Below are 17,434 nucleotides of genomic sequence, written 5' to 3' on the forward strand. Positions count from 1 at the left end.
GAGACATTGGTTCTGAGTGAGCAAGAACTGTAGGACTGAATCCGAAGAGATGATATTACTCTATATTTCATTATACCCTTGCTTCTACAATCCTGCATGAATCAATCCTGCATGCATCAATACTGAAATATCTGGAGAGTGTCTGTGTACATATACACACTTGTTTGCTTTTAAATAATTACACCCTTTACATCAGAATCTAGAGATCTATTTGATAAATATGGCTACCACCCAAGACCTTTTTTATATAATAAACCTATAAAAAGACTGCCAGCTTCAGCACTTGCTTTGAATGGTCTGAACTTGTCTATCTGTGCACATCCAAAATCATTTCAATGTTTAACAAAATAATGTTCCCTACAAAAATAATCCCCCATTTTACAATAGGAACACTGCCCAGATTTGGGTCATTATGGAAGTATTGTTTTTAACAAGGTTCTGCATTAATTTTATACATTTTTTTCCGCATCATTCTAAGTCCCTTACAAATATATCTGATGGAAGTGTCACAAACTTCATGAGAAATTTGAATATACGCAGCAGAATTCAATGTTTGCAACCAACATACTGTATAGAACAGAAAGCCCCTGGCAGGCCCTGGGCCAGTTTGTTTACCTGCCATGTCTGCAGGTTCAGCCGATCGTGGCTCCCACTGGCTGCAGTTCGCCGCTCCAGGCCAATGAGGGCTGCAGGAAGGGCGGCCAGCACATCCCTCGGCCCGCGCCGCTTCCCACAGCCCCCATTGGCCTGGAGCGGCGAACCGTGGCCAGTAGGAGCCGCAATCGGACGAACCTGCGGACGCGGCAGGTAAACAAACCGGTCCGGCCCTCCAGGGGCTTTCCTTGAACAAGCGGCGCCCCTAGTTTGAGAACCACTGGTATAGAAGAAACAAAAGATTAAAAGAACGTGTTTACATACTATCAGAAACATCAGCTACCAGTGCTAACAATAAATAAAATAAAAAATAAATAAATTAAGGTACATACCTGAAAATCTGTTGAATATTTTCAGCTTTGATTTCCTTGAGAATCTCGTGGTAGAAATGAGGGTCACTTGGTTCTGAAGGAGTGGGGGAAGGAGGACATTTTTTGTGTGCATAATATCCTAGTAAAATTCCAAAAATAAATAAAGTCAAAACAGTGCAAAATAGTTTAAATATCCGACAAAAGTTGCAGCGGTTGCTCTTTGGTGCTGGTCTCGTATAATGTGACACATAGTCTGGGTCTTCCTGAAGTCGCTGAAATCTTCCTTTAGGGGATGCCGAGGGCTGAATAGGCTCGAGATCAATGTTGGTGTTTTGTGGATTTCCCGAATGGTGATCGACTGTACCATCCAGTCGGAAATGGTCAAAGCCAGGCTCCTCCAGCTCTTTTTCCATGTCCCATTCTAGTTCCAACGCGGTGGCCTGGAGGTCATCATTGTCAAGGTATTGAGAGTGCCCCTGTGTTCTCTGGTCTGCATTCACTTTGTGATAAGCCATCTTTTTACCTATTAAAAAATGACAAAAAGCAGTGTTTGCTTTGATGTCTATAGAAAGCATTTAAATATTCATGGGTGTCAGTTCTGTCTTCATATGCAATTGTGTGTGACTCTCACCACTCTTAGAGAGATTTTGTGTGTCCATATTTAAAGGAAAAAATTGAGTCCACAATGTTGCATTCTTCCTAAGCATTCCCTTCTTTAATTTTCTTCTCAGTGCCATTATACTGTCAGTATTTCTATTAGCATCTCCATTTGGTATTAAAAGAAAGGTAATAATAACTGTCATCACATATTTAAAAGCATGAGAATGTAGGGAATACTTCAGTACTAACAAGGGAACATACAAGTTGTCCTTGTAGTTTTTTCTGCATTTTTAATTTGTATAGTTCTCTAATATAGCATTAATCCAGTGAGTACAAATGATATATTTTCAAAATTTCCAAAACAAATATTTAGCAGTACACTTCAATATCTTTTTGGAGCTTTTGAACATGGCGAATGTCAATTTTTGTATGCAGATTTCATTTAGCTTGACATCTAAATCAATCATGCTGCTGAAGTAAAATACAGTGTCTAACACAAAGGGGTCCTGGAACATGTCTAGGACTTGTAGGTCTTATGGATAGTGCAACAAATAAATAAAAATAACGTTAAAGAAAATATAAATAAAATAGCTTTATTCGTCTGACTGCAAAGGCAAGGATGCTGGATTAAAGTTTGAAATTTGAGGGTGACACTCAACTTTACTTACACATCAATAAAAGGCTTCCATTTGGATAGACTGTTCTATTATTTACAGGTATTAAAATGCATAGTTTCTGAATGACTGATGAATTTACTTAGAAAGTGTCCCAGCTGCTTTGCTCCAGTTAGTTTTTCCATTTTAATGAATCAAAATTACTGCCAAGTTGGGATTCTTACCTAAAGCATTTACTTAATAGTAAAACATAACTCTAGCAATTCTAGACATTTCTACAGCTGTGTGAGCCTTCTAAGTGGAACTCTGACCTCTAATGCAAACATTCAAAGTCAATTCTCTACAAATCATTTTTAAACTGACTGCAGTGATGAGGCTCAGTTTTCATCCATACTTTGACAATAGACATTCCATCACATGAGCATCAGCAATTTAATGCTTTTCAAACATCAGACAGACTCATCAATTAGAATGAAATGCAGATACACATATTAACTCCTCACAATGATGGATATCTGAGTGACATCCGCACTGCTACCTTCCTTGTTACCCGTTAATAAATTTTCTTGATCTAAGACCTCACTTCCAGATGGCATTTTCTGGGTCACATACTGGATGAACCCACTTTATATGACAAAATAGAAAAAGAGTTTAGCAATAATGTTTGAAAAGAATAAAAGACTACAAAACACGATTTACTGAAACAGCCTATCATACTTAAAAAAAATTGTCTTGCTCTATACAGTACCTAATTTACAAATCCTATTTCCCGACAGAACATCTGCCATTTCAATGTCCCTTTCCTAAAAACAGACACAGCAGATAGGCTTACAACAGCTAACAGGATACCCACCTTAAGGTAAACTATACAGTATTTTATAGCACATCTCCCACACACATTTTGCACCTGATCCTTCCATCCCTGCTCAGACAAAACTCCCACTGACTTCAGGGGAAGTAGATACAGATGCTAAGATATGACCCAGAACAACATTTTAGATGGTCAAAGTTACAGTCAGATTAGCGGCCATTTAGAGGAGCTTAAGACCATCATAAGAACATAAGATTGGCCAAACTGGGTCAGACCAAAGGTCCATCCAGCCCAATATCCTGTCTGCCAACAGTGGCAATGCCAGGTGCTCCAGAGGGAATGAACCTAACAGGTAAGTGATCAAGTGATCTCTCTCTCCTGCCATCCAGCTCCACCCTCTGACAAACAGAGGCTAGGGACACCATTCCTTACCCATCCTGGCTAATAGCCATTAATGGACTTAACCTCCATGAATTTATCCAGTTCTCTTTTAAACCCTGTTATAGTCCTAAACTTCACAACCTCCTCAAGCAAGGAGTTCCACAGGTTGACTGTGCACTGAGTGAAGAAGAACTTCCTTTTATTTGTTTTAAACCTGCTGCCTATTAATTTCATTTGGTGGCCCCTAGTTCATATATTATGGGAACAAGTAAATAACTTTTCCTTTTTCACTTTCTCCACACCACTCATGATTTTATATACCTCTATCATATCCCCCCTTAGTCTCCTCTTTTCCAAGATGAAAAGTCCTAGCCTTTTTAATCTCTCCTCATATTGGATCCATTCCAAAGCCCTAATCATTTTAATTGCCCTCCTCTGAACCTTTTCTAATGCCAGTATACCTTTTTTGAGATGAGGAGACCACATCTGTACGCAGTATTCAAGATGGGGGCGTACCATGGATTTATATAAGGGCAATAAAATATTCTCCATCTTATTCTCTATCCATTTTTTAATGATTCCTAACATCCTGTTTGCTTTTTTGACTGCCGCTGCACATTGCGTGGACGTCTACAGCGAACTATCCACGATGACTCCAAGATTTCTTTCCTGATTAGTTATAGCTAAATTAGCCCCCATTATATTGTATGTATAGTTGGGGTTATTTTTTCCAATGTGCATTACTTTACATTTATCCACACTAAATTTCATTTGCCATTTTGTTGCCCAATCACCCTTGAAAGGGATCAGCAGTCTTCCCAACTTTCAAGGCTGAAAGTCCATTGCCAGTTTTACCTAAGGCTACTGCAGTATCTGCATCATTCACTTGTATTTCTCATTTGCCAGTGTACTACTCAGTTAGTTACTACAAGGGAATAACTTTAATATTGCAAATATAAGGGTTATCGAACTGCAAACATTTGGACCATGATTTACTCATAGACTTAGCTTTACACTTACAAGTAGCCCCACTGAACTTCTTAAATGACTGGAACAACTTTAGATCAGAAAAAAATAAGTCTGTGAAAATCTGGTTTGTTTTTAAAGGAATATAAACACAAAACTTACATTTAATTAACCTTTCAAAAGAAACTGACACCATTCAGAGCTCAAATAAACATGCCTGTCTTAACTCATTCAGTTTTGCTGGGATGGGGCATTGTGCTGTTTTATTTTAACAATGACCTGGTGTGATGTTCTTGAAAATCTTGCCATTGATCTTAGATAAGCAAGGGCTTGATTCTGCAAGATTCTGAGTACTGTACCCTGCATCTAGCAAAGCTTGTAGGCATGTGTTTAAAATTATGCATGTGCATCAGTGCTTTGCAAAACAACATCCAGAATCCCAAGAAGGCCCTGATCCTGCAAAGACTCACACACACATTTAGTTTTATGCACATGAGTAGCCTCACTGTGTCTCATGCTCTTTTGTTAGGGATGGGACTGGGTTGCATATTATCAATATACTGTGGTCTCCGTTAAAAACAGTCAGCCCTTATGGACAGCTGCCAAACCACATTATCTTTGCAGACCTGTATTTTATTGATTTCTTTGAAAATTAATTTAAATGTCAGCTTTTGTATATATGGTCCTTTAAACACAAACCAAAACATTCATGTGGGTGTTTAAAAAGCCATTTCAATCAATTAAAATGTCAGCATTCCCCAACAGGTAGAAAAGGAAATAACTACAGTATGTCAGATCGTGTGGTGTGACAACTCTCACTAGGTGCTAACTTTTTATGGTGGCCACTGTATATTGGCAGTATGCAATTAGTGTACACATTTATGACATTTAAAATGCATGTTTCAATTGAATCTATATTAATAAACATCATTTAAATATCTATTTAAGCGCACCATAAAAATTTCTTTAAATTGTTGTTACTCTGCATAAACAGTAACCCCTTTTTTTGAAATTTAATTGCTCAGCCATTTTATTTTTACTCAAAATACCACAACCAGTTAAACCATTTACTAGATCAGGGATCGGCAACCTTTGGCACGCGGCCTGTCAGGGAAATCCGCTGGCGGGCCGGGCCAGTTTGTTTACCTGCAGCATCCGCAGGTTTGACCGATCGCAGCTCCCAGTGGCCACGGTTTGCCATTCCAAGCCAATGGGGGCTGCGGGAAGTGGCGGCCAGCACATCCCTCGGCCCACACTGCTTCCCACAGCCCCCCTTGGCCTGGAACGGCAAACCTGCTCTACCTCCATTCTGCCATATATTTCATGTTATAGCAGTCTCGGATGATGACCCAGCACATGTTGTTCGTTTTAAGAACGCTTTCACTGCAGATTTGACAAAACGTAAAGAAGTTACCAATGTGAACTTTCTAAAGATACAGCACTCGACCCAAGGTTTAAGAATCTGAAGGACAAAATCTGTGAAGGACAAGGTATGGAGCATGCTTTCAGAAGTCTAAAAAGACCAACACACTGATGCGGAGCCTACAGAACCTGAACCAGCAAAAAAGAAAATCAGTTGTCTGCTGGCATCTGATTCAGATGATGAAAATGAACATGCGTCAGTCCGCACTGCTTTGGATTCTTATCGAGCAGAACCCATCATCAGCATGGATGCATGTCCCCTGGAATGGTGGTTGAAGCATGAAGGGACATATGAATCTTTAGCGCATCTGGCATGTAAATGTCTTCAGTGCCGGCTAATGACTTCAACAGGAGCAGAAGTAGGCCAAGGATAAAATTTTCAAAAGTGCCTAAGTGACATAGGATCCTAGGTGCCATTTTCAAAAGTAACATAGGCACAATGATAGAAGCAGAGTTCTTGAATACTGTATATTGACCTAGCTATTGGAATTTTTACCACATGAATATATTGGTTTAATTGAACAGCGGGCTAATAAGGAAAAAATCAGGAAGGAAGAATAACTCAGAATAAGCCATTCTCAGCAAACATTTGAGGGTTGTTACAGGACAATGGCAAAGCCATTGGGTCTGAGGAGTTCTGTTCAACCCACTGAACTGTTTTTTAACAAGAAGAGCCAGACCCCTCCCCACCCCCCCCACCCCCGAACTGACAAGAACAAAAACTCAAGTTGAATAAAAAGAGATTATTTCCAGAGGGGTGGTAGTTACGGTGGAGGTTTTTGGGGAAACCAGACTGATACAGGCTCTCACTGGGGTGTCTGGGGAAACTAGGCCTGCTTAGGTGCCCTTCAGGGGATGGTAAGCCTTTAGGTAAGACAGACATCCATGTAGCCTGTCTGCTTTAAAATCCTTTCTTGAAATACTTTGTTCTACCGTGAAAATAAATAAAATTTGGGTTTAAAAGTTTGGCTGGTCACTATCTATATTCACCACTAGTCTCAAACTCCCACAGGAAAGTATCACAGATGCTGAACCCAGCTGGACTTGTTTAGTAAGCATGGTGGATCCACAGGGCCTAATCTAAGGGTGGGACAATTGTGTGATAACTGCATCTCTGTCCCCTTCCTTGATCTCTCTGAATGGAACCCTTCAGGCCTCATGCCTTTACTTCTTCTGGAGGTGCAGCAATCTCTCTGTGCCCATGACAGGATCCTAGGATCCTAAGATTGACTTTCTGTAAGATTTAGGCTAAATGCCTATAATTACTTTTGAAAATGGGACTTCATCTCCTAAATCAATTAGGTATTGCTAAAATTTTTACCCCAAATCAGAATGATAGGCACAACTAGAGGTGATGCATCGGGGGCGGAGGGGGGGGAGGGGAATATGGGTCCTATCCCCCCACCCCCAGATTGCTCGGTCACGTGGTGAGCTGGCAAGGTGCAAGCTGCATCAGGCAGAGAGAGCAAGAGGCAGGAAGAACAGCTGGGAGCTGCAGGAAGGGGGGACGGGGAGATGCTGCTTTCCAGGACGAGGGATTTGGCTGGGGGAGCGTGATTTGAGCTGTTCCGGGGTTGTGTCTCCCACTATCAGCAGGCATAGGTCGTCTCTGGGCACAAGGCAATAGAAAATTAGGCCTTCCTCAAATTCCAAAAGCTCAGGGCCAGATGTTCAATTCCTCAGCACCCACAACTGAGGCCAGATATTTAAGAGAGCTCAACTCCTACATACATATCTTTATAAGGGCCAAATTTTCAAACATGACTAGCACCCAGGAGTTCCCATTCTGACACCTATGGCTATACGTTATAGAACAGCTCGACACCGAACCTGTCCACTTTTTATTTTCATGCCTAAAATGGGAGGTGAATCCCATTTGCGGGTGCTGAGCTCTTTTGAAAACCTGGCCCTTAGGACCTACTCTGAAGACAGTTGGATTTGCATAGGTACAGCTAAGGGCAAAATTTGGCCAGAAGACCCTTTATAACTGGTAGTGGTGCACAAGATGAGAAGACTGACTTGATTCTTAGAGCTTAGGATGAGATAACAGGGCTGGTACTTAGTGGGGAAAATCTATTTATTTCTAAATTGAGCAAATTTGATATGGAAATCAACGTGAGGCACAATGAATATCAAGCCCCACAATGCTCTTTTACAAAGCCATGTTTTAGAGTAGAAACTTTTAAACTCACTGATATCTGTAAAGTGCTTTCAGATATTTAGACATAAGATGTTATTATCGCATGGTCTACTGACTCCCTGTGCAAAAATAAGTCAACACTAAAAAAATGAAAACTTACAGGTTTTTTTATAACGTACAGTCTATAAAATCTCATTCTCAATTGTTTGCTCAGTGGGATTTAATTGAGTTTTATCAATTTCAACCCTGAAGTGGGACCTCTAGAAATAATAGATTATATAGCTGAAGAAGGCAAGATTTACAGCTGGGCTATATTTTGGTGTTTTGCTATATTTTGATAGATTGCCTTAATCGTTTTATGCATGGCTTATAAGAGAAAATAGACTAACATAATGTTATGCTTTTTTGAACTATTTACATAATTTTCTGCTTTTTTTAAAAAATATTTGTATCTGAAGAATTCAGAGAACAAACAAGTTTATTTCACCATTTGTACAAAGTGTACTTTCTGGGTGAATTCCAAAATGTTAAAGCTCAAGTATAGTAAGTTGCCATGACAACTGCTGCAGCAAACCGTACAGTACGTTTATGAACATACATTTACTGAGACATATATATACATCACCAGACTCACTGACACACCATAATTATTGCTAATTAATCTATCCAGTCACATATATAGGACAAAATTCTGCTCGCAGAAAATCAAAGAATATGCTAATTTAAGTCAACTGGGCTATTCCAACCCATAGAAAAACCAGAGGGAAAGCAGAATCATTGTGTGTATGATGTACAGTACAAGATGGTTTCCAAATACCAGTCAATGAAGCCTTCAAGCTACAACCACTTCTTCTTGGAACTCAATACAAAGGCGAAAATTACTATAAGGTATCATATTGCAGAGTTTGGGCTACTACAGCTATGGGCTAACAGTGTAGTAGTAATCGGTCTAGTAACCTTTGACCTTCTTTTCTGAGTCTCTTCTGAAATAAGCTGTCAAATCTCAGAAATGCCCAAGTTTGATCATTTGGGTCTGCCTAGAGGTGTAATTTTGCATGGTGTACAATTCCTGTGAATTCATTACAATGTATTATGTCACACATACTCAATGTGGTGTGACATTCAGCCTCCTGAATGTTCTAATGTGCAAATGCTGAACTGAGCTTTATTGCTTCACTTTAAAAACAAAAACTCACATGAATTAACTCAACTCAAATAGTCAGTGAATGTATATGTATAATACAAATGTATCCCTCTTTTCTGTTTCTCATTTCTTGATAGATCTGCAGTGCCCTGGATACACAGCCCCCCATACTAGACACTAATCTGTTCAGTCTCTCTGTTAGCATCTTACCTAAAATCCAGTATGTTTGTATTCATAAGACATCTAGTATATCTGTATTTCCAAACACACTTAGGTCCCATATGATGGAGTAAATCTAAATTTAAAGCTATGTATCTCAGCTGCATATGTGCTTTTGATAATTTCTTAATGGGTTTTTCCTCTTTATTTTGAAGTCAATCCTTAGTATTACATCACATAAACAAAAACTGCTGTAGCTGGAACTGAAGCTCTTCCAACACACCCAATTGTGACCTTGACCTTGGGACAGCAGATAAACCTTCTGTCCTTGGGTGTGTGGCTGGAGGTGAAGATGCAATGCTAATTCATTTGATAGACCCTGTTTGTTTCTTCTGACTTTATAAAACATTCTCAGCCATTCTTCTATGTATCTGCTGAGATGAATGAGGATGGGGTATTATGCTAAATAGAATAGGAAAAGCTGCCACTAGAAGGTAATTTCCATCTTCAACTACCCATGCCACCTTTCCATTCTGTAGTGACCCATGTTTTTACTCATTGGAAGTTAACGCTTATGCTGTTAATGGACTTTCAAGTAAAACTTCAATGTACTACTGCACGTGTTTCATTTTCTGAATCTATAGGATTACCACCTGGGATTGAACCGCAAACATCCAGCATTAAGAACATTGGCCTGTGTCTATTGAGTTAAAGGATTATCTTCTTAACTTTTAGCTAGTAGACTCATATCCTATGTGGAACTGCCCATAGAAGAGGCACAACAAACTGAACAATCATTTACATGTGCATTTTACAGTTCAGCTCCTTTAACAGCAAAACTTTTCAATTGGTCTTCTTTACCTTTTAGACTAATTTTTACAAGTGAGTAAGTTAGTTGTTTAAGCTTAAACTGCTTACTGTTTAGACCAGCCATTCTCAACTCTTCTGAACTACTGTACCCCTTTCAAGAGTCTGATTTGTCTTGCATACCCCCAAATTTCACCTCACTTAAAAACTGCCTGCTTACAAAATCAGACATAAAAATACATAAGTGTCACCACTCACTGTTACTGAAAAATTGCTTACTTTCTCATTTTTACTGTATAATTATAAATAGATTGGAATATAAATATTGTACTTACATTTCAGTGTGATACTTGAGCTTGTTTTTCACTTGTGAGCCTTATCTGAAGCCCGAGCTCCAGGCAGTGGGACCCTCTTTAGCATGGGGCTCCAAGCAATTGCCCTGTTTGCCACCCCTTAATGCCAGCTTTGCACCTGTGATCCCCCTAAACTCATCCCATGGCAACCCCCAGGTTGTGAATAACTGATCTACAGGAGTTGAGTACCCCCTGGAAGACCTCTGTGTACCCACAGGGGTATGCAAACGCACAGGGTACACGTACCCCGGGTTGAGAACCACTGGTCTAGAGAGTACCTCCTTTTGTTTTAAAGAACACATTTGTGTACATAATTGAAGATGAGGGAAATTGTGCACTAAAACTAGGAGAACAAAAAGGAATTTACACCAGGGTACTTCTTAGTAAGCTGAGTTAAAGCAGAACATCAATTGTTTACCCCCTATATGGTTAACCTAGATTTTGTGAGGTATTTCAGCAATAGCCATTTGAAAAAGCTTAATGCATTGAGAAATAGACAAGAAGGCTGATGGTTTGTGCTAAATCAGTAAAACACATACAAATGAAATGCAATTCAAACATGATAATTTTGGACCGCATAAAAATATTTGACAATTGTAATATTTCACATAGATCATTAAACTTTGCCTGGATACCTCTCTGAAATTTGCAATTGAAAGCTAGTCGCATCAGTGTGAAGTTTATACATTGTCAGAATGTTCTTGGTTGAGTTTCTCCATAACAACACTGGGAATCAGAACTCTGTTTTCTTTTTCTAATGTAAGTGCTTTAGTGGTACGCATTGGACATCTCTGACCTCTGTCATCAAAGAGTACATACCATAATCAACAAAGGAAGGCTATGTTCTATTTTGTTAGACAATATAATGCAATTTTATGTTCTTTATTACTTTTACTATATTAGGAAGATTTAGTAATAGTACTATAAATTACATGGATTTATGTAGATCTAACATAGTTTGTATTTATTTTCCAGGAATGCTAGATATACTATACAGAGGGCAGTGTTACATGGAAGAATAACTAATGAATCAAGATTCAGAAGATCCTGAAGTCTAATCCGGGCTCTGTCACTGACTCACTATGTGACCTTGGACAAGTCATTTTAGCTTATTGTCTCAGTCTCCCAATTTGTAAAGTGAGAATAATAAAAAATGTATCCAATAACTTCCTAGGGGTATTATGAGGATCGATTAATGACCAATCGTTAGAACATTTAAAGCATTAAATATTACTATATTCTGTCATTAACCACCCAAATGGGCCTAAAATTACAGCCTCAAAACATTCAGTATTAATTGTGTGTTTTGTACCAACTGCAACTCCAGCAATCATTAACTCCAACAACTCAGCATGAGCATAACTGTGATATTTACTCAGGCAAAACTGTCACTGATTTACACACTATCAATTAAATCAATGGGATTTTTGCCTGAGTAAGGACTGTGGGATTGCAGCCCATTACTCTACCAACCAGCTCCCACGCCTGGAACTTTGAGCTTGTCCTCCTTTTCCCACCTGCCACAAGAGGCCACTCCCACTTGACTCAGAAATATTCCCAATTGTTCATTTGGTATCTTCTTTGTCCACTGGCTACTCTGTACTCACAGCTCCTTTTCACGAAACCTATGAGCATCCTAAAATAATGCCCAAGGTCACAGGAAGCCTGTGAATTTAGCAAAGCAAACATTTGCGAAAGAAAGGCATTTTTATTTCTTACCCTTTTCAAGTCTTAGTTTGTATTTGTTATCAAATCAGTTGCAACAGCTAATCTCAGTGCTAAGGAAAACAATCAGTCAGCTAGCACTATATTTGGTGTCAAAGTTAATCTGATTTCCTTAGTCATTTCAAAGATCTTCCATAGCAATGTTCTGTCCTTCCCTGCAGTCTGCAGAGATCTTCTACCTCAAACTCACCAAACCTACACCAGCCTATAAAACAAGGAAGCCCAGCTTTGAGCAAAACAGGTCTCCCAAAACCATTATTTTTTCCCTCCTATGCAATATTAAAACAAGTTTATTTGCAGAAAAATGAACCCTGTTTATAAACACAATTCTCATGATTCCCCGTGATAAAACCTCCATAGATAGTAAATATTAAATAGATGGATACTTCTGAATCTTCTTTCATTTCTGGATTATTAAGTAAATCCATTTATTCATATCTGAATACAGGGGATATCGTTGCAGAAATTTCCAAAACTTTCTCAATCCATTGTTAACTTCAAGCACTCGACAGCTGACTGTCCAGTGATATGCCACACACCCTCTATCCAGGCCCTCGCTAGTCATCCCCATCAATGATAACTCTCCACTATTCCTTCCTTGATAACTTTCTCTAGGTTATTTACATCTTTATATATGATGTGCACAGACAAGTTTGTGTCTGTTGATTTTCAACATCAAGGTCTGCATCGCTCTATTAATATTTCTAACGTGAGCGTTCATCTGTTCTCTCCAGGAGATTCACAAGATCTTGAGCATCATTTCAGGATCGCCACATGTAAACCTTCTGATTCTGAATCCAAATCCTTCCTGCCATGTCACCCGTAACTGAGGGCATGAAAAAGGCTCTGCAGTCGCTGTATAACACACTCTTTGCTGGAATGGCTAACTTGCTGTGTTTCTAAACTTAACTTTTTTTATGAGCATGAGTTGTTGAAGACATAAGGGACCCAGTCCTGCTTCCATAGGCTTCAGTGAGAACAGGAACAGGCCCTCAGTATTTAAAATAAGACCTACTTCTTCAGTTACACCAGATTTACAATGGAGTAACTCCTTTATTTCAATGGAGACAGTTGACTCCTTATTTGCAACAGTGTAAGCAAAAGGAAAAGAGGCCCAAAATCTTGAGTGAAAAAGTTATCCGAGCTGGTTAAATATTAAAAACAAAACTACTAAATTTATAATTAAGTAGAATCAAGAAAGTGATATTAGGAAGCATATTGTACATTTGGTTACTGTAGTTTTAAGAATTACAACTTTTATTTGTTGCTTTTGTACAGCACGCTTATCAACAGTATACACTGTATATGTATTTTACATACTCCGGTATATTTATAGTTTTTAGATGAATTAAAACTATTACAAAGCCTACCATGAACTATTTTAAGTACTCCTCACTGCTTATATATTTTATTTATGAATAGAGATATTATTAAAAATAAAAGATCTCCAATGGCACATAAAAGTAATGCTGTTATGAGATTAAATGTCAGGCAACTGGCATGAAAATGTAATATTCATTAAGTCATAAAATATAGACAACATTATCACAGGATCTTTATACTGTCAACATGCAGCCTGAAACAACCATGTTTATTACAATAATGTAAATACAATGACTAAATAAGCCTCTAATTTCAAGTGTAATTGTTCCATTAAATAAATACAGTATTTTTTCAAACCTACCTCTGTGTGTACCTAAGATCTGTCCTTAGCACAGATTCAGAACTGCACTATACACACTTACATACTGCACTTTTAGTACAGATTTAGCTGCACAATAAATATTGCATAGCGTATGATAGCATAAAGTGTACATGGCAAAGAAAAAAGCTTAATTACTCGTCTTCATATACTTGCCAAGACGGCTAATATAATGCAGTCAAAGACGTGCCAAAAGAATACTCCTTCAAAAGTAGAAACAGCTGCAATTGGTTAAAAGAGACTATTAGATCACAGGGCTGTGTTAGAAGATATACATAATTATTGTAAATCTAGCTATCTTGAAAATCCACTCATCCTTACCTTTACTTACAGGCTTTGAGAATAGTTAAAGATTATAGTTTGCCTGATTCGCTATGGTACATTGTTATAGATCTGAGCTGCAATTTTCTATTTTACTCCTTTATTAAAATTTAAACCAAAATAATGGCAATAGATTGAATTATCTATTGCAACCAGCATCAGGGACATGAAAGTAAATACCTTAATTATTCAAGCTATAATTTATTTATTAGACCCAGAATGCCATCACTACTGGAGTCACATAGTAAACTTATCTATTCTGCACATTCTTATGCTCTGATGTCGAACAGGTACACATTATGGCCAAAAGCTTCAACCATGGGTGACTAAAATTCCACAGGATGCTTGTGGCATAGTAGGGATAGCACTGGACAGAGATTCAAGAGAACTGGGTTCAATTGCCATCTTGCTCACTGGCCTGCTGGGTGATCTTGGGCACATAACTTCATTTCTGTACATTAGGGATAATGATCCTTACCCTCCTTTGCAAAGCACTTTGAGATCTATGAATCTGAAAGGTTGATTATAATACACATTATATAAAAGTGACCTGATTTGCAGAGATGTAGAACATCTGGAACTCCTATTGACTTCAGTGACAGTTGTGGAATCTCAGTCTCTATGCAAAATCACTAAGTCACTTTTATTTAGATGACTCCCTATGAATTGAGGTGTCTAACTTTAGGCATCCAACTTAGAAAAGCTTGGCCTCCATAATAAACATTCTGTGAGAGGATTAACATCTGTAATTCAGTCAAAAGACTAAATATTTTAGTGCAAGAAATATGCAGAGGGTGTTAACTTGGGAAATGTTGAAAAAAGCAATGAGGACAGGAAGCTAAAAGGACCTGTGGGCAGTTGACGCTTATTTTGCCCAGGTATAAATGATTACAAGATGCGCAATGAACAGGAGAATCAGGGCCATAGTATCTATTATTGGTAGTACACAGAGCAAAAACATCTTTGCGTATGACCTTTACAATCTGTGCACACTGCCCATAGAGCCAAATCAGACTGGAATGAAAAGCAATATCTTTTTTTTGTTTATTTTTTTGTTTGTTTTGTTTTTTTATAAATCACATGTATTGAAAGATCTTGATTTAATCCTGTGGTTTTAGACCTAAGGTCAAACAGTATTATATCCAGAGGTTTGTGCAACATATTGTTATTTCTATGAAACAGCCCCCACATGTATTTGAGACAGATTTCCCAGGTTTTCTGTTCAAAGAAGGTCTGATCATAGAAAAGACTGAGCATCTCCTGTGAAGTGCTAGGCTTCCTTAACTCTCGTAAGTATCAGTGGGAGATAGGGGTACTCAGTAGCTTCTTGCAGGATCAAGCCAACAATAATTTTCCACCACACATCAGAATTCAATATCTTACCAATTAAGCTGCTATTGTTTAGGTTTGGCACTGTTCTATAAATTCAGACTTTGGTAATTATAACTAAGACTTTTTACCATTTATTGTATCTAACATGCAATCTAAAGAATAGGAATGGTGAAAAATATAATATGTTGTGGAACCCAGGGGTTCTCAAACTGGGGGTCGGGACCCTCAGGGGATCGCGAGGTTATTACATGGGGGGTCATGAGCTGGCAGTCTCCACCCCAAACCCTGCTTTGCATCCAGCATTTATAATGGTGTAAAATATATAAAAAAGTGTTTTTAATTTATAAGGGGAGGGTCACACTCAGAGGCTTGCTATTTGAAAGGGGTCACCAGTACAAAAGTTTGAGAACCACTGCTTTAACCCAAGACTGGGGTATTACAATATGTTCTGTGTTTGGGAGACAGTAAAAGTTACAATTTGTTCAATTCATGGTTGCCCATCTCCTAGGTATTAGAGGCTGATTTCAGCACATCATCCCAATAATCAACACCTCATCCTGGACATCCAATACCAGGTCTGTTAACAAGATCCTGGATCTTGTCTTCAAAGTTCTAAATGGGCATATAGCTTGTTGGTTATCGACCCACAGAAGCAAAAGGAAAGGAGGTCATTTTGTTTTCTGTATACTGTGTCTTATAATATAGAGGACTCGTCCCCCTGCTTTCTGCAGAAGAAGTTGTAAGGTAGCTGACATTTTATTTCTTTTAGGATACAGAATGTGACAGAAGGAGTCAATGAATGAAATCCTGGCCCGAGCGAAACAAGCAGGAATTTTTCCATTAACTTCAGTGGAGCCAGGATTCCACCCACTGTGTTCTGTTTTACACGGAGATATATTTGTATTTTGTTTTTTTCCTCAATCTGAAGTCAAAATTATCTAGGATAAAATTACATTTTGTTTTTTGGTTGAGTTTCTGCCTGAGAGACTGCCACCAGCTCTGCACAGAAGCTGCATTTTATGGGGATATGAAGACTGAGAGAGCCATGGTTTCCACGACCCAGGCATGTGCTTAACTTTAAGAACACAAAAACACCCACAGATCTCAGAGGGATATTCTCATCCTTAAAGCATTAAATATTAAATGCACACATTAAATGCTTTGCTGGTTCAAACCTTAAATGTCAACTGTTTAGTGGACACACTATATACACCCACATTAGATGCTCAGCTTCTTAACTTTGTTTATTGCTCAGGGTAGGGAATAGCTAACAAATTGAAATTTCTTGTTCTTAAGGACAATGATTTGACTGTTTTGAAATAATAAACTATATAATAATGACCTAAGGCATATGTAGAAAATATGTAACATTTATCTACACACATAATGCATTTCTTTACATCTTCATTCCAGAAGTAATAATTTGTTATTACAAATACTTTGCTGCCATCTTTTGAAAAACAATAATTAAATCTAGAAAAAATGCTTAACTATACCCAAAACAATCAATGCTCACTGCCTGGAGGGTGAAGTTGCCCAGTCCATCTGCTGAGTATATTTACTGCCTTTTTGGCACTTTCTTCAATTCATAAAACCCACATAAAAGAAGGTTACAAATATTTCTAAAACATGTACACAGATGGTGATACAGCAGGTAATAATTTAATTAAATAACTCCTACAGCATGAACAAATTGTTCCAAAGATAAGTAAACAATATTTATCCTTCAAAAAAAATCAGCTCAAGTTTGATTTTTTAATTGCAGTGAAAATCCCTAGGTTTTTTTAATTAAGCAATGATTTTCCACTCTCCTCTGACATACGTAAAAGCAGCAAATTAACAGCAAATGCATTTTCTGTCATATTTCATTCTAGCAAAAAAAAAATTATGCAAAAACATAAAAGGGAAAAATGCAAAACTAAAAAAAAAAAAACACTGCATATCAACATCTTCTGTAAGACAGGAAAATAACTATATTCACTGCGCAACCGA

General features: G+C 38.1%; 1 protein-coding gene across 3 annotated transcripts in view; it reads right to left on the reverse strand.

Annotated features, from left to right (window-relative positions):
• NAALADL2 (N-acetylated alpha-linked acidic dipeptidase like 2) overlaps positions 1 to 17,434 on the reverse strand; it is an 882,142-nt gene that overhangs the window by 504,154 nt on the left and 360,554 nt on the right. For all 3 annotated transcript variants that reach the window (XM_043521778.1, XM_043521780.1, XM_043521781.1), the window contains one exon: positions 987 to 1,488. In XM_043521778.1, coding sequence (XP_043377713.1) covers positions 987 to 1,480 — 494 coding nt within the window. In that variant the 5' untranslated portion in view covers positions 1,481 to 1,488. The remainder of the gene's footprint in view (positions 1 to 986; positions 1,489 to 17,434) is intronic.

Source organism: Chelonia mydas, chromosome 9 (assembly GCF_015237465.2).
Source record: "Chelonia mydas isolate rCheMyd1 chromosome 9, rCheMyd1.pri.v2, whole genome shotgun sequence".
Taxonomy (NCBI): Eukaryota; Metazoa; Chordata; order Testudines; family Cheloniidae; genus Chelonia; species Chelonia mydas.